The sequence below is a fragment of the Hyalella azteca genome, unplaced genomic scaffold (genome assembly GCF_000764305.2).
Source record: "Hyalella azteca isolate HAZT.00-mixed unplaced genomic scaffold, Hazt_2.0.2 contig12152, whole genome shotgun sequence".
In the NCBI taxonomy this organism is placed as follows: Eukaryota; Metazoa; Arthropoda; class Malacostraca; order Amphipoda; family Hyalellidae; genus Hyalella; species Hyalella azteca.
In genome coordinates, this window is record NW_025942116.1 from 79,512 (window position 1) to 97,558 (window position 18,047).

Below are 18,047 nucleotides of genomic sequence, written 5' to 3' on the forward strand. Positions count from 1 at the left end.
GAACGTCTGCACTTTGCGAAAGGCGAGTAAGTTCAACGCCGTGATGCATTGAATGCGGCCAATATTTCAGACTTTATTATGGACATGAATGTGGCTGATTCATGGTCGTTTTTCAAAGGCACCGTTAATTATGTCTGCAGTTGCGTGTGTGCCTAAGATTAACCTCGGAGGAGTCAAACAGCCCAATGGTTGAACAACAATCAGCAATCGTGTTGGAAATGCGAACTACGGCCCCTAATGGGGCACAGGAAGCTCAACTAGAGTTGAATTAAACACCTTGAACAGAGGACTTCTTTCATACAAGACAGAAGCCTACGAGCGTTATTTACGAACTCGCAGCGATGCTGATAATAACCTGTATGCAAGAGCTCGAAATCAAGTTGAAAAGATCTGTCGCACGGCAGGGAAAATTTGCGGAACAAATATTGCCAAAAATGCAATAAAACATGGAACCCGAAAGCCTTCTTTTTGTACGCCAGTTCGAATCCGATTCAGAAACAGCCCAGCAGACAGATCCATTACGACTGCCAACGACGCATCACCTTCAAGCTTTGTCCTCCACGTCTACGTTATGGAGTGAGACCTTCAAGCGTGCGTCTCGTCTGAGGTGGCGGCCTCGAGGTGTTGGGACGATCTGGGGACTTCGGCATCAGCTCGTCTTCTCACGGAGGACGGGTCTCTGCGGGAGCAGTGGAGAGGACCGGATGCTGCAGGTTGGTTGTCCGTCACTTAAGCTCAGGGTGTTGTGGCAACTTGTAGCCCCGGCCGGTTTCCATTATGGATAACCGTTTCCCCTTCACTACTCTCAACCCAAATAATAAAACCAGTCTTGTCTTACAACTGAAATATATGCTATATACCTTTGAAAGCCAAATTTGTTGTATAAATCTCTTATTCTAAGATTATCATTTAAATTTAAAGAGCATAGCTGCCAGGTTCGTAAATTTAAGATTTAATATTTAGAACCCTAACATTCAGCTTGTTCAACTTTTTTCTTTTGGCTTTCGTTCATTAAAATCAGTTGGCATTTATTTTGACAGGATGGGCTGCACGGAGCTTAGCGTGTCAGTTTCCCTGTGCTACCTGGCTGGTTTACACTAGCCAGGTGAAGCTCCTGCTCCCGATTCAGAGGACTTCCACCGGGCAGCAGCTCGCGCCTATCATCTTTGTTCCATTTTTTGGGTTTAATCGACACAAATTCGGTTCAATAAATTCAGTTTAGGTGAATAGTATTCTTTACATTATTCCATAAGAGTGTAATTAACTCTTTCCTTCCGCTGAAAAGGGAGGTCGCGCTTAAAGTTTTGTACATCTGATTTGAAATAGACCAACAAAAGATATCCTCTGATGAGGGCAAGGCTAACGTTCTTAATCAGTTCTTAAGCAATGTATTCACAGATGAGGACTTGAACAGTATTCCAGCTATTGAGGAGCGCCCAGTCGGCTCGAAGTTAACAGGTTTTGAAATACACGAAGAATAGGTTCTCAAGTGCCTGGTCGCTCTAAATCCCAACAAGTTATGTGGACCAGACGGCTTCAACCATAGATTGCTCAAAGAATTGGCAACAGTCCTGGCTAGTCTTTTGACAGTATTATTTCAAAACCCTTGAACGAAAGTACTTTGCCGACCGATTGGAAAGAAGCTCAAGTATCACAATTGTTCAAAAGAGGTGATAAAAGTAGCCCCGGTAACTATCGCCCTGTCAGTCTGACAAGTTTTGTTTGTAAAGTAATGAAATCTATAGTGAGGGATTGGATTATCGATCACTTGACTAATAACCATCTCCTATCAGACTGCCAACATGGCTTAATTGCGGTAGCTCCTGCACCGCTAGCCTCTTGTCTATTTTGAACGATTGAACTCGCCTGCTGGACGAAAGGGAGGCAGTGGATGCAGTGTACCTCGATTTTGCCATTAAATTTGACAGTGTTCCGCATGAGCGGCTTTTGCGCAAAGTGACTGATCAGACGCTCCTACGAGTTACTAGATGCAGAAGCGATGAAGCAGTTGTTTGTTACCGTCGTGCGCCCGAACCTGGTGTTAGGCAACGCCCTGTTGTCACCGAAACTTGAATAGGACAAAAATTTAGTGGAGTGTTCAAAGATGTGCAACAAGAATAATTCTAGGCTTGAAGGGCAAGTCCTATGAAGAAAGATTACAGATAAGGAAGCTTCCAGGCCGATGTTATCGATGCGCGGAGACCGCTTTGAAACATACAAGTATCCTCATGGTTTATACAACGTTCCTGAAAGATTAATAGAATTTGAAACAAGAACCAACACCATGGGCCACGGCTTTATACTAAAAGACTGTAGTACAACTCATCCACGCGACAACATTTCTTATCGCTTCGAATAACAGACATTTGGAACAGCCTCCCCGATTACATCGTTGACGTTCCAAGCACAAACGCGTTCAAGCACAGCCTGCAGTAGATAAAGCTATGAAGAAATATATGTTCAGACTTCAAATGTCTAACACCATATCTAACCTGGTGGAAGTCGAGTAGCCATTTCAAACTATCGTCAGTATGGAAAAGATCCGGCCGAATGACCTGTTTTTAGATCTCCCGTGGACAAGTCACGAAAAGTACAAGAATCGACAACAGGCCACATCAGGTCTTTTCATCAGCGCCGACATCACTATGCCATGCTATGCTAAACATTCTGTTCGTTAATAATTTAGAAATTAGAAACTGAAATAAGAATTAAGCAGGTGGCCTGCTTTACGCATGAAAAAATTGCCAGCCATAATTTGAACTACTTTTGCCATATGAAGGAAGCACAAAAATATCAGCTTCAATATCATCAATTAATATTTTTAGTCTTCAAAAATAGTTAGGAAGCTGTAGTCGGAGACAGATGGCTCGTAAAGTAGATATATTCCACGCGCACGCCATGAGTGCAATAACTGATGATACCCAAGTTGGGCCATATGTAGATTTGTTAGGAAGGACGTGGAAAAAACATTGCGTTAACTCCGTAAGTGTTGATCGGGTTCGGAAATGTCTAGCAGGATGAAATATCCCATGCCCAAATGCTTCATTCAACGTTAGGCTGCAACAAATTGTAGGAAATGTCACACATTCACCAAAAAGTTTTAGTTTAAATGCCTAGAAAACAGCCAAAATTGTAACCATTCACTTCAAACATATTAATTTGGGGGAAGCGAAAGACATGATTACTTAAAAGAAGGTATTGACAAGCGACGATAGGTTACTGTCGAAAAGGTTAGATTATAGTTTATAGATCTTCTATGGCAGTGGTTCCCAATCTTTTTTAGGCTGGCGCCCCCTTTGGCTCCCTAGTGAACTTCTAGCGCCCCCCACAGACACATATTAAAACATACGCCTCTCTCTTGAAATTTAGTACGCTGCAATTTAAAAAAATGAAGGTTAAACACAATTGTGTATTTCACAAATAGAACCCCATTTAGTGAACCAATATGTTTTTCAGCTGTTTTAACTGTTTCAGCACTAGAAACCTAGGACGTCTCGGGCGAATTTATGGCCGGACTCGTGGCCGGTCTCACGACCAATCTCCAAATTCAATTATCAAGTAATATCTCCCAAACTAATGAACGCATCTCAATGAAACTTGGATCACGTACTCATCAGAACCTAACGGTGATGTGTAGCACGTGAATTTTTTTTAATTTCACCTTCATTCGTGAGTTATATTGCGATACAGGCCAAAATTCGCAGCTAGTGATCAAAGAATTTCTTAAAACTACTGAACAGAATTGAACGAAATTTTTAATATACATTCCTAACTACCAAACGGTGATTTTTTAGATTTAAAACATTTTTTGATTTACCTTCGATTGCGATTATTTTTTTTACTTCATTGTCATTCTTGATTTCACACTTCCTTATACTCGGCCCGTATCGCTGGGTAAATTTGTCGCTTAAATTCGTGGTGATCAAAAAATGTCTTCTAACTTACCGAACAGATTTCAACGATACTTTGTACATAAATACCTAACCTCCCAACGGTGATGTTTAGCTCGTCACAATTTTTCTATTTTGCTTTCGTTCGCGATTTATACAGATATAGGAGAAACGACCGGCTTTTCTACCGGCCGTTNGCTAAACATTCTGTTCGTTAATAATTTAGAAATTAGAAACTGAAATAAGAATTAAGCAGGTGGCCTGCTTTACGCATGAAAAAATTGCCAGCCATAATTTGAACTACTTTTGCCATATGAAGGAAGCACACAAATATCAGCTTCAATATCATCAATTAATATTTTTAGTCTTCAAAAATAGTTAGGAAGCTGTAGTCGGAGACAGATGGCTCGTAAAGTAGATATATTCCACGCGCACGCCATGAGTGCAATAACTGATGATACCCAAGTTGGGCCATTTGAAGATTTGTTAGGAAGGACGTGGAAAAAACATTGCGTTAACTCCGTGAGTGTTGATCGGGTTCGGAAATATCTAGCAGGATGAAATATCCCATGCCCAAATGCTTCATTCAACGTTAGGCTGCGACAAATTGTAGGAAATGTCACACATTCATCAAAAATTTTTAGTTTAAATGCCTAAAAAACAGCCAAAATTGTAACCATTCACTTCAAACATATTAATTTGGGGGAAGCGAAAGACATGATTACTTAAAAGAAGGTATTGACAAGCGACGATAGGTTACAATCAATATAGTCTAATCGGAGCACCAACGTCAGTCCTAGTTTTCTGATAATAGCTAAGAAAACATTCATTCACCCCTTAAAAATCATTCTTCACGTCTGGAAATTCAATTACTTTAATAGCTGCAACTACCTTGCTTACAATATCATAATCGTATACTCATGATTCTCGTTCATTTCTGTACTAAATATGGACGGTGAGATGCCACTAAATCTGACTATTAGGATGAATGTTGGAAAGAACCATAAAATGGGACGCCTGTCGGAGACCATCACTGCCCTGTATCGAATGGACTATCATGATCCCTTCCCTGAAGAACGTAGCCTACGACACTTCTTGACTGTAACATTATCAGCCGCACGCCATCAGACAGATCACATTCAAAGAATTAGACCAATCAGCCCACAGGAAAATAACCACTGCCCGGCATCGAATGGACTATCATGATCCCTTCCCTGAAGAACGTAGCCTACAACACATCTTGACTGTAACATTATCAGCCACACGCCATCAGACAGATCACATCCATTGAATTAGACCAATCAGCCCACAGGAAAATAAGCCTGACGTCGTATAGCCCAGCGTCATCTGCCAATACGCGAACAAATTTTACACCACCCGGACGAAGCGCGCCGGAGCCGTCCGTATCCGTCCCGTGTGTCGAATCAGCCTACGGTCGAACGCCCACGCGTCGTACGATAAATTTTGGAACAGAACTATGCTATCTGAAACCTAACCTCGGATGCTGTGAGCTAAAAGTTACGTAATTTAGCGAAGCTGTAGAAGTCGCTCGTCGAAGGACGATAGATTTTGGAACAGAACTATGCTTTCCCAATGCTGTGAGCTAAAAGTGACGGTCTGGTGGTGCACGGCAGGATGCTCGAAGTTCCACAGGCGACCTGGGCTGGTTGGTCACAGTCTGTTGTCCGCAAGTTACAGTTCGAGCTAAAGTCAGGGTATGAAGTGATGAATCGATGCAACGTTCAGTGATGCATAACCATTACTCTCTGGGCTATTCGCTTCAGAATGTGGTGACGTAAAGCTCCTAATATTTAAAGCAAGACGATGTCACGGGCTGGTTACCGACGGATGGCTTAATACGCGGCTGATTGGTGGTCATCCGGAAATATGCTAGGCGTTCCTTTCAAGGCTGATTGGTGCACAAATTTGGTGGTGCGCGGCTGCGTAAATGCGTAACGTACTTTAAACTGGTCCACTTTTTACAAGCGGAGCTTAGCACGATGCTGTCCGAATATCCAGTTCTACAGGTTCCGTCAGACTCGTTTTTTCCACCTTGTCTTCAAAAAAAAAAAGAAACTTATATTGGAGACCAACTTGGCCTTCATTTGAAATGCGAGCCATTAAGAATGCAATAAAATCTGCTTCAGATTTAAATTATACTTCTACGTTGACTTGAAAAGTGCGTCCGAACTAACACTGCAGCTTTACGATCAACTCGTAACATTAGGACACTAATGTTAGGTCACTATACTTGATGATACAGTGCAAATAATGATTTGTCCTTGTGGAAAACTTTGGTCAAACTCTGGTAATTTATGGATATTAAAAGGGTTTAATATTTTCAGTCCCTTTGGAGTTTAAGGCTATACGTAGTAAATAACACTTACGTCAATAGCCTTTGAAAGTATGACTAAAATATAAATGTTGCCCACTCGTATATAGTAACTTTACGAACTTTTCTGAATTTTGTCCTATGACATTTCGAAATATTGTTCAGCTTTTTGGAAGAGACATAACTACCAAACGACAACCTCAGAAAAATTCTAAAATTCTCTTAGAAAATTTCTACGTTTTAATTTTACAGAGAATACTGATTATGCGATTGATATGATGCGGGAGAACTAACACGTTACCTGGACAGCTTAATCTTCATTTTCATCAAAAGTTCTGTACATTAAAGGGCTCCTAGAAGGAAATACACGTGCAGCATGTAATGGCATAAGAGAAACGAGAAAATATGGTTCGGCAGGGCCCAATCATAACGTCATCGGTTCTTGGTCGCTAAGAAGACGTAGGGTGGCATGCCGCAATAGACTAAGCAGGTTGCCAAATCCGAAAATCATAACGGATGAGCACTGTGCTGGTGGCGGACACGCCGAGACTCTTTACCCATCGGTCGCCGTCCAGTTAAAACTTATTAAATACATAATTCAACTTGCAAGGTAGTTCAGGCGGAAGGCTTAGCCGGTCGGTGGCAGCACCATAGTCGAGGGTAGTTCTCAAGGACCGCCACACGGTGACGCATACAGCCATGGTTTTTGATTTAAGTAGTAGACAGTCCATGATCTTGGCAAAGAAGAAGTGGCGGACTACAGCAACGGAGATGAATCTTGGGCTTATCTTTGTAGGCCATCGATCGCATGGTCAATGCGTTACTCCAAAAACGCCCGTTGAGACAGGCGGCTCAATTGAGAATGGGCCGAGTAAAACTCCGTTCAATTGCGGTTTCAAGTAATGCGTCGGAATGAAAGAAGAGCGATAACGACAGTCAGAAAGTCGGGCCGACGCAATATTAATAATGAACGAAATTATATTAGGGTTGTGAGCGAATGTGAGAGTGCCGGGACGTCTGTCGGAGAACACCACTGCCGTGCTTCGAATGGACTATCATGATCCCTCCCCCCAGAACGTAGCCTATTACACTCATTGACAGTAACATTATCAGCCGCAAGCCACCAGACCGATCACATCCATTGAATTAGATGATTGAAATAGATGATTAGCAGAGTTATATTTCAAAATTTATCGTCCTACGACGAGTGCCCGTTCGACCATAGGCTGGTTCGACACACGGGACAGATACGGATGGGTCGATGCCGGGTATCATAATCACTGCAAGGCTCCTTCGCGCTCCGTCCGGATGGTGTAAAATTTTTTCGCGTATTGGCAGACGATGCTGGGCCATACTACGCCAGGCTACTTTCCTGGGGGCTGATTGATCTAATTCAATGGATGTGTTCTGTCTGGTGGCTTGTGGCTGATAATGTTACAGTCAAGAAGTGTTATAGGCTACGTTCTTGAGGGAAGAGATCATGATAGTCCATTCTATGCACGGCATGCAGTGTTTGTCTTCGACAGGCGTCCTCTGCGTTCCCACGTCAACGTGCATCACTTAACAGCCATTGACGAGCCTAAGCGATAACATACAAAACACAGACTCTTCGTCCGAACCGAGTTACAACAATCTGTATTAAAACGATCCTTAATCATAAATAAAAGTAACTTAATTAATTGTTCATGTTTTTATATCTACAGCTCTATAATACTAGTACATGAAGCTTTAATAAAGCTTCATTGTGAATAACAAAATAAGGGTCAATGGAGATTTCAGTGTAAATTTTCACCCGGGTGAGACGAAAATAACCGGCATACATGTTGCTGTTAATCAAAACTACCTTTAATTCCACTTGAAATAATAGGCGCCAAAAGAACACGTTTGTTATTTTATCTGTTTTTATAAATAAGCGTTCATTGCTTATTGGAATCACTCGATTGCATCGATGGAGGCTTCCTTTTGAAATAGCATAACAGAGCTAACACGAAAATATGCATGATAGTAGCTGCGAAAATGACTGATAATCTTTAATTACACAGTTATCGATCAGTAATAAGAAAAGAAACATGTTATATTATTCAATACTTGTGTGGGCACCATCACTTTTCAAGCAAACTCTACACTTTAGCTATCCGATCACTTATCGCATCATTTCTTCATATTATTATTACTTCGTTATTTTTATATTATCCTCGTTTTAATTTCTCCTATAATTATTTATATGTATAAATGATGAATGTTGCATTACCTAAAAAGAGGTAGAAAAAAGTAACAGGCGAATTTGAGAAAAAGGTAATTTAGTTCAGAAGGCTTGGCAAAACTGCTTCCAAAAACTTTCCGGAGGACTTTTGAAGGTGTCAATAAATTCAAGCTGTTCGAAAAAAGCTTCAATTATTTCCAACGCACAGGTTCGGCTACCAGTACCTCCGTAATTGCGGTGCAATGCAGAAGGTGCCAGACAAAGGGCGTTAGATGCTTGAGGCCGCATTCACAACGCGCAGGGCACTGAGGGTAAAAACTTGATAATAACTGACAAAAAAAGTTCCTCTTGCATGCTTGAATGAGCTTAGACTTTGCAAGCAATACGAAGCATTGTATAATTAAAAAAATAGAATAACAGATAAAATTCATGATATTGAATAATTAATTTGGGTGCACGTTGTTTTCGGTTGCTATAAACAACTTTCAATTTGCTGCACATACTTGAAAGCATTATTTGAGATGATTGATAAATGCGGTTCATTCTTTAATGATTTCATATTACAGAAACATTATTTGTTCTTAGGATCCATCTCTTCTAATTACAAATAAATTATCGGAAATTGTACTAGATTTGCTCTATATTATTAGCGTGTCAGGCTGCTTGACGCTAGCATGAGCCAATACTTCCTCGTCCAACTGGGGCCATACTTTCAAACCTCGCTAAGTTAACGTAAGTACTTACGCTCTATTTTCTTGTCTATGATTGATGGATTTTGCCTGAAACGCCGTCAATGATTGGCTGATGAACTTACGATCTCTTAACTTTTTTTGAAAGTATAGGCAATCGATCTGCAGACGCGCGACAGCTTACATGGCCGAGTAATCGTCCTTTTCGCGACGGTAAAAAACTCGCGGTGGGGAAAATCGCAATTAAATTTTTATACAGCCTCAATTGTAGGTTAATGTTGTCTATAGTTAATGCTTTTTACCTGTTTTATTTAAATGGAAGGTTTCGGTTGAATTTAGGTTGAATTCTTATTTGGCCGTTCTAACGCTGCAACATGTTTAGCAGTTTTCTCGAACGATTTTCAGGTGCAACAGGTTTCAGCATAATATGATTGAAATGTACTTGTAGATGAATTACTGTTCTGTTTAAAACGCTGCTTGACATTTTTTTATAATAAATGTATGCAAAGCTCATGGTAATACCTCGGTAAATTCGTTTAATTCAACTCTATCCTTGCCTGCCGTAAGTGTGACGCAGACTGTAGTCTTCAAAAAATTTAGGTAAAACTTTTTTGCGCTTGTGATTGAATTTCCCCCTCTAATAAAAAATACACATAAATTTTTACCATTTGACTCTTCGTCAAGAAGTAGAACGAAGCCCAAGAGACACTTCAAATAATTTAAAACAGCACAATGTTGAGTCAGTATTTGAATATATTACGTGGGGTTTATTTCCTGCCCAATTAAGGTCTTGTCGCATCTGAATGAAGCGCAGATGCCAGCCTGACCGCAAGGACACATACGTCTGTTAATGAGGTACTCCAGGTGATGTAGGCATCTACGTCAGCAGCTACATCTACTATCGCTCATTCATCTACTTCTGTATCTGTCTTATTGATTATATAAATTGCGCGTGCTGCCGAAAGGGTAATTCAAAATTTTATTCGTGCAATAATTGCCACTTCGATCGGTCATCGTTTCTTATGGAAGTTTGGTACGTCTCTACGTTAGTCGCATGCTGATATTTAATCAGTAATAAGGATTCTTCAGAAATATTATTGCCACTGTGACTGAAGGAAGGACCTACATTATTTTTTTAGTGCGTCCCTATAGTAACATCTCTGTATTCAATAATGATAAACTTATTACAAGCCGTTCAAGCCAGTGTATTACAATGTAGGATGTTTGTTGGGTTGGATAGAAAAATACTAGTGTTTGGTCAGATAAAAGGAAGGCTTGAAGAACATAACTCCAAAATTCGTTTAAAATGCAAATAACTTGTCAGCCTTAATTATTGACCAGCTTTAGATTTAGGTTTAATAACAAGGAATAAAAAACTTTACATTTCAATATTTTATCTGCAAAATATTCTCATGCAACGTCAATGTAGTTTTTAATCACAGTGAATGCACATTAATATGAGTGAAATTTACTATCAGTAGACATTATTTTACCATCATAAAAACTTGCAAACAAATGAGAATTTATGTAATATTATGCCCCATCTGCACGTACAAATAATGACTTGCCTACAATAACAAATTTTAACGTCGGTACAATTTTTACTCGCAAATTTCTTGCTGTAGAGCGTCTTGGTACTGGTATATTAATTGATTTAAGAGACCAAATATGAAACATGCTCGATTAAGGAGCCACGCACGACCCATCTGGTGGCTACATGTGAAGGTAGCCCTACTTGCAATGCCTCCCCCTTGTCAACGCTGATCAAAATATTTGCTAGAGACCTGTTAAAAAAAACATGCTAATATAGAATATAATAGTTCAAGAGTTCGCAACACTGTCAGCCAAACACTTACGGATGAATTTTTCAAGCTAAACCCAGGAGTGACGAACGAGAAATCACCGCGCCCAAGTGTACTTTATTAGACAGCTAACTGTACATAGTGAACTTGAAAAGTACAACCCCAGAGACAGATCTCATTTAGGAGTATCCCAACGGACAAGACTGTAGGGCTCCCACTTTACTTCTATTTAAAATGCATAAATGCCAATGTTTTGTACCCATTCCAGACAATTAAAGTGAAAGTTAACTTGCGATTATACTCCCAGACATGCAGTGTGTAATGTTTGGTGCCCACACAAACGGCTTAGTCTCTCCTTCTAAGCACCAATTCAAATCTATCTGGTCTGTTAATAATGCTCGTGGCAGGATCAGATTCTGATTTCAGCGCAGTGGTCGTCGCAGCTTCGAGCTTGAATCGGTGCAAGAGGGCCGCCGTGAAAAGGAAAAGTTGCATGCGGGCAAAAGACTCTCCCGGACATTTACGTCGGCCTGTCGATATTGTTTGTTTGCACCAAGTTAGTTAGAATTTAGTTAGTTTAGACACAAGACCGTTCGAAAAAAAAACGTTGAAAAAACGGTCGGGCCGGCAAATGAACCCGAGCCGATCATTGTCGAATTTCAAGGAAAGACCGGCCATCGGCAAAAACATCGGTAGACCGACCGTTTTTCCACCGTTTTTCGAACAGTGATAAATTGAATGTTTCGAATTAAATTAATAATTACAACGTATATAAGTCAATATAAACAAAACCAGAGCTTAAAAATAAGAAAAATTGCGATGTCCAACATGAGGTAATAAAAATTTACCGACTGAGAAGGGGGTGAAATTTTCCTTATCGCTGTCAAGCTTCCCATTTTCGTCCAGGAAATGTTCAGGGTAAAGTTGGTCAGGCTTTTGCCAGAAGGATTTATCTCTGTGGCCGATTTCGCTGCACGCTATCAGCAAAGTGTTCTGGCATATAATTGTTAAAATTAATTTATTTCAATACAATGAAAACACTGAACATTCAATGCTTCATTGTCAATTGTAAAATTTTACATTCATATATATGTTCAAATATAATTAAAATGAACAAAGGGAAAAGTGCTAAAATTTATGTTCTTTATATATTGTTAAGAACCTGTGGTATGGTATAGCCCTCGAATTCGACGTCATCTGTGGCGCGATGGATGAGCAGCAGCGGCATCATGGAGCTTCGTCTCAACACGTCCAGCACCAGCGCTTCTATATACGCTAAACTGCGACCATAATATTATTATGTTTTACTATGGTATTATGTCTTTTTACCATTTAGTCTTATTGTGTTACAATGTTAAAATCACTTGTTTGCTTGAATCGCAAGTTAACCAGGAATTTAAAAGCAAAGAAAATACCACAAAAATTCACCATATCTTTATAAGACATGCTAAATTTCTTGTGATTATTTGCATATATTTAAAGTTAAGATCGCTAATATTGACTGAATAACTTTGCAAAACCCTTATGGTTGAAAATGATTCACACGATGAGATACGCCTCTTCACTGGTGATAAAACTCTATTTGTATTGTCAGCAGTGAAGCGCAAGAAGGCATGCTAACGTCAGGATAGATGGTTAGGTAGAGCATCATCCAGCGCAGGGTGGAGGCGGTCGTGTCCAAGCCAGCTATAAATGCGTCATTCATCATGCCGCACAGCTGCTGAGCTGCAAGTAATCTTTGCTATTTAATGCAATGGATAGTATATACCGCAAATTTTATCACAGTAATTACTTAAAATGTCGTTTTGTCCTTTCTTGCGGACAGGGAGACACGCAATACTCACCATCGAAATGAGTGAGGAAGCCATTGGAGTCGCGTTCAGTTTTTTCCAGGAGGTAGTAATCTATGATGTCGCGTGGGTTGTCTGGGTCTAGGGATGTCAAATGTTCTCGAATTTTATTCTGTCGGAATTAGAGATCGCAAATCAATTAATGCAATATAAGGTATTCTTTCTCTTTCTTCTGGTCCTCTTTCATCCTCTTCGTATAAGGTAATAATAAAGCAGAAGAAAGTTTTAAAATTATCAGCTAGGCCACAATGTTTGCATTGCACAAGTGAAGATATAGAAATAGATGTTTTCGCTCACGAGAACTGGAAGCATTTTAAGATCCATTTTAGTCAAACAATCATTGCAAACTCGAAATCGATCATTTTGCTTTTACCTCAGACATTTTGGTCAGCTCTTTAAAGTAATTTTCTCCCACATCGAAGTCGAATAACGAGTTGAGGATGAACGTAGGTAGGATTTTTGGCAACACAGGAATAACATCAAGCAGAAAGATTTTCTTCCGAGTAACGCGCAGCATTATATCCAGGACTTGAACATATTGCACTATTTCAGGGTCACCCACGTCGTATCGCTTACCTGCATAGATTTTAAAATGCAGTACTTGTTAGATGACTTGTATAGGTCAAGCACGATTTACAAAAGGGCAAACGAATTCTGAAAGGCAGCATTACAGTTACTCTGCATCTTACTTGTAAACATCAGCCATAGTACGTTGATAATTGCCGTGTTGAGAGCGCTGTCTATGACTACAGGTTTATCGAGGCAGTTCTTCTCGAGATGGTCCATCAGCAGCGACGCCTCATCTTCTATGGCGTCCCCGAGGAAAGTCTTACCCATGCCCAGGTTCCGCAGTTGAGTGAGGAAAAAATGTCGGTTCTCTGACCACAACAGCCCGTCCGTTAAAGCCACTCCTGTAATAGTTAACAAACGTTAGATGCTCCTCTGAAAATTAGAGGAGCAAGTTACTTATATCGAAAGAATATGTTTTATATGCCAACTATATCAGTTAATGATGCCATTAGACTACACTCGCTTACCCCTCTTTTCATACTGCTGCACTATTCTGAATGACAAGAAGTCAGGCCTCCCATGAAAGCTTGGATGTTGAAAGGCTTTCCTGATGAGACTGCATTCGGTAAGAACGACGATAGGATAAGCGCCCCATTTCGTGCTGTGAAGATGACGTGTTAGAAAGAACCTTCCGCATGCTGCATTTGATTATTCGTTTCTTGAAAACTATTTACTGGGAATGATGCTAACCTCAACTAGTATAACATAATATAACTGTACAGTAAAATCGTATCCATGAGTTATATGAGAGTGAATTGATTAACCTAAGAGCTCAAGATTCTGCTAAATAAATCTAGAGGCTAGAGAAAGCATAGGCTTTGTGCCTGATTCAATGAGTTAAAGAGGATACCAATAGTGCTTACCGGGGTATCACTAGGCTTAAGGACATGGGGCTAAACCCCCAGCTTTCAAAATCACTTAAAACAGGTGGGCTAATCCTCTCGGTTTTAAAGACAGAAGGGCTCAGCCCCAGTTCTCAGGGACAGGTGGGCTAGGCCCCAGCTTTCAAGAACAGGTGGGCATTGTGGGCTAAACCTCTCGGGTTTTAAATACAGAGGGGCTAAGCATCAGTTTTCAAGAGCAGTGAGGCCTAAACCTCCAGGTTTTGAAGAAAGAGGGGCTAAGCGCCAGGTACTAAGGAAAGAGGTGGCTAAGCCCAAGATTTTAAAGACATGGGGGCTGAGCCTGGAACAGAGCCTGGAACTTTAGAGCCTGGAAGTTTTGAGAACAGAGGAGGCTGAACCTGGAAATTTTAAGGACAGAGGGAGTGTGCCCCAGACTTTAACCCTTTACGCACTGAATTATGTTTCGAAAGTGAAAAAAACAATCTGAATTACTTTTCAGATCACGCGCAGTCTTTGTGTTGTACTGGCAGTAGCGGCGCGCCTACTCCATCGAACGTCGTTAGAGCTAAACCTCCAAGTTAATTACAAAGGGAGGGCTAAGCCCCCAGGTTTTTACAAACAGAAGTGACTAAGACCGAGGTTTTATGGACAGAGCGGACTAAGCTCCCAGATTTTAACGACAAGGGGGCTAAACCAACAGGTTTTAAGAACAGAGAGGCTACCCGGCTATGCCACCAAGTTTAAAGGAAGAGAGAGGCTAGGTTCCCAGATTTTAAGGACAAGGGGCTAAACCCACAGATTTTAAAGACAGTGTGGCCAAGCCATAAAGTTTTGAGAACAGAGGTGGCTGTGCCTGGAGGTTTTAAGGACAGGGGAGTGTGCCCCAGACTTTAAGGACAGGGGGCTAAGTTCCAGCTTTTTTAAAGACAGGTGGGAGATTCTCTCTGAATTACGGACAGAGGAGATGAATGCCTCAAGATTCATGCTCATATTAAGTGTTATATTGAATGGTTGTACGATTATTTATTCAAACTTGTGTAGAGGCCACATTATATTTAATTTGTCAGCAGTATTTTCTTAATGAAAAAAATTTAAAAATGAACATCGACTCTCGCAATAACCTCCTAATTTCCAACCGAATAGGATATGTAGTCGATTTGCACCTGATTCACCTCTAAGCCGAGTTGATGGAGCCTAGGGCGACCCTGAGTGGAATCCGAAATTCGACTGGAAGGCGGCTAAACCCACATATTTTTAGAACAGTGTGGATAAGCCATCTTATTTGAGAACAGAGGGAGCTAAGCTCCAGGTTTTAAGAACAGGCCGGCAAAGCTTCTTTGATTTAAGGACAGAGGAGGTGAATGCCTCAAGATTTATGTTCGTAATAAGCTTAATAATGAATGGACAGAATGGTTGTATGATTATCTATACAAACTGGTGTAGAGGCCACATTATCTTTAAAAAAGAGGTTTAAAGGGTGCTAAAGCTCCCTTTAACATGCTTAATGAAGCCTTAGGGCGCCAATGTTCAGCTTATCAGATATCAAATCTGTTAATTGGCCTCTTTAGCTTGAAATGTTGTTGCTGGTGTTTTGGAGAAACTACGTAGATAATATTTCATTACCATTTTGTGATACTACTTCAATAATATTTCGTGATAATATTTCAAATTACCGTTTATTGCACTTCTCACCACAGGAGTCACTCACGTAAAGATATTTCCGTATCGCACCGTCGCACGCTCACGTTCTTCAAATGGTCTGACAACGTCAACTTCCCGGACGGCAGCGCGCCCAACACCGGCCAGCCGTACGACCCTACTTGATGGAATTGCTATTAAGAAAAAAGTATATAAATGGAATTTCTATAAATTATTTTTTTTCTCCTATTTATTCGGTACCTTCTAATTCAAAAAGGATCCAATAACATATACTAATAAACTTGAACATAATTTTCAGTATATTATTTAAAGAACTTTGAGAAGGAAAAAATATGACTCGATCAGTCCTCACTGTAGTGAGTGACAGCGCATTTTCTCGTCGACGAAAACGTGAAGTCACGGACGGACNTAGATGTGTATAAGAGACAGTCACTGAACTGAACTGAAATTCGGTTATTCTCTGGCACGGATCATAAAAAAAATGCGAAAAGAGTTCCGAAAACGGCACAGTAAAAAGTTAAAAATTTAGAAAATTGGGACCACAAGCGTCCTCTCTCGACCACAGCTGAACGGAGACTGTACATACTTTTAAGTATTTTATTTAAAAACTTTGAGAAGGAAAAAATATGACTCGATCAGTCCTCACTGTAGTGAATGACAGATAGCGCATTTTCTCGTCGACGAAAACGTGAAGTCACGGACGGACGGACATGGCGAGCACAATAGAGCATTTTTTTCATAAATGAGAAAATGCACTAAAAAGGGATCCGACTCAAAATATGTTCAACATTACTTATAAATTCTAAACTGTTGCCGTTCGTCTGGTACGTACTATAATAGAGTTAAATTCTTTATTTACTTTAGCTCCATGTGTTATTCCTATAAGTTAATTCACTTCGAGTGATCACATTTTCTTCGTGACAAATTATAAATTCATTACAATGTTTTCATAAATTTGGATGCAGCCTCCCTCATTAGCGCGTAAATATGCCCGAATCATTTTTTAAAATATGTCGCGAAAAAGAGAACATAGTTACACACGGAAAAAACGTTGCGTGAGGCTTATAAGTTGAGGATATCCACTTTAATCACTGATGATCAACATTCGTTTTTAATTTGTCTCGTAATATTAAATCAGACAGACTCTTGCTATCAGAGACTCTTGCTATCAGACTCTTGTGATAGCAAGAGTCTCACTCACCTGGGGGCATGGAGGGAGGCTTTCTGTTCCAATATCCCAACAGAGCTAAAGAGACAAGCAAGAGAATTGCTACGAACATGATCCTTGCAGTAGATTTCTTTCGTTATAGTAACCTGTGAAAAGCAAATTATACATATACTCGTTAGATATTATGTTTGGTCTCATCGGATAAAACACGCTATCCGAAACCTTACTAAATTCAATTAGATTCCTTACTCTCACATTACTGTCGTAGTAGTAGTAATCTGTATATTACAGTTTCTAAATATATAATTATTGCTTCTAAGTCTGTAATTATAGCCTATGAGTCAGTAATTATAGCTTTTAAGTCAGTAATTATAGGTTTTAAGTCTGAAATTACAGGTTTTAAGTCTGTAATTATAGCTTCTCAGTCTGTAATTATAGCTTATAGGTCTGTAATTATAGCTTCTAAGTCTGTAATTATAGCTTCTAAGTCTGTAATTATAGCTTCTAAGTCTGTAGTTCTAGCTTATAGGTCTGTAATTATAGTTTCTAAGCATATAATTACAATTTTCAAATCAGTAATTACAGTTTCAGAGTCTGTAATTATCAATTTTAAGTCAGTTATTATCGCTTCCTAGTCCNATAACTCTGTTGTTGGGTTGGAGATAAAAAATAATTTTTTTATTTAGTATTAATTGCTCTAGACGCTGCCTATTTTTGTGTTTGTCGCAGTGTGAAATTTGTGTGTGTTTGTCACTGCCTATGTTTTATTTGTGTTTATGTGAAATGTTTGTAAAGTCATTTTAAAAACTGAGTTTTGTAGTTTGTCATTGATTAAAGCACACTGTAGACTCAACGCATTGTTTCCGGACCAATTGTAATAAAAATATTCCCATTGAATTTTAGCAATCAGAATTGTTATGTGTTACTGAAGACTCCTGCTTACACTGCTTACCCTGCTCTGCTTACTCTGCTCTGCTTACCCTGCTCTGCTTACCCTGCTCTGCTTACCCTGCTCTGCTTACCCTGCTCTGCTTACCCT

At 39.9% G+C, this 18,047-nt stretch overlaps 2 protein-coding genes across 2 annotated transcripts; both read right to left on the reverse strand.

The window, feature by feature from the left end:
* Positions 1–10,501: 10,501 nt before the first annotated feature.
* On the reverse strand, positions 10,502–12,220 carry LOC108665261 (cytochrome P450 2L1-like). Its single transcript, XM_018151997.2, has 3 exons — positions 12,079–12,220; positions 11,765–11,909; positions 10,502–11,446 (listed from the first exon to the last, which is right to left on the reverse strand). Exons 1-3 carry the CDS (start codon positions 12,145–12,147, stop codon positions 11,262–11,264), a joined length of 399 nt encoding a protein of 132 aa, XP_018007486.1. The 5' UTR covers positions 12,148–12,220; the 3' UTR covers positions 10,502–11,261.
* Positions 12,221–12,419: 199 nt separating this feature from the next.
* LOC108665262 (cytochrome P450 2L1) lies at positions 12,420–15,905 on the reverse strand. The gene is made up of 6 exons (XM_047883151.1): positions 15,890–15,905; positions 13,804–13,937; positions 13,456–13,677; positions 13,140–13,342; positions 12,761–12,878; positions 12,420–12,641 (listed from the first exon to the last, which is right to left on the reverse strand). Exons 3-6 carry the CDS (start codon positions 13,601–13,603, stop codon positions 12,478–12,480), a joined length of 633 nt encoding a protein of 210 aa, XP_047739107.1. The 5' UTR covers positions 13,604–13,677; positions 13,804–13,937; positions 15,890–15,905; the 3' UTR covers positions 12,420–12,477.
* Positions 15,906–18,047: the final 2,142 nt, after the last annotated feature.

Bases quoted from the DNA above. Each gene is read 5' to 3' on its own strand.
- LOC108665262 (XM_047883151.1), bottom strand. From the start codon at position 13,603: ATGGGTAAGACTTTCCTCGGGGACGCCATAGAAGATGAGGCGTCGCTG. The intron at 13,343-13,455 runs GTAAGATGCAGA...AAATCTATGCAG, and splicing joins ACTATGGCTGATGTTTACAA to GTAAGCGATACGACGTGGGT. The intron at 12,642-12,760 runs GTGAGTATTGCG...GATTACTTGCAG, and splicing joins CTTCCTCACTCATTTCGATG to CTCAGCAGCTGTGCGGCATG.
- LOC108665261 (XM_018151997.2), bottom strand. From the start codon at position 12,147: ATGATGCCGCTGCTGCTCATCCATCGCGCCACAGATGACGTCGAATTC. The intron at 11,910-12,078 runs GTTCTTAACAAT...ATTATATGCCAG, and splicing joins AGGGCTATACCATACCACAG to AACACTTTGCTGATAGCGTG. The intron at 11,447-11,764 runs GTAAATTTTTAT...CAATATCGACAG, and splicing joins TTTCACCCCCTTCTCAGTCG to GCCGACGTAAATGTCCGGGA.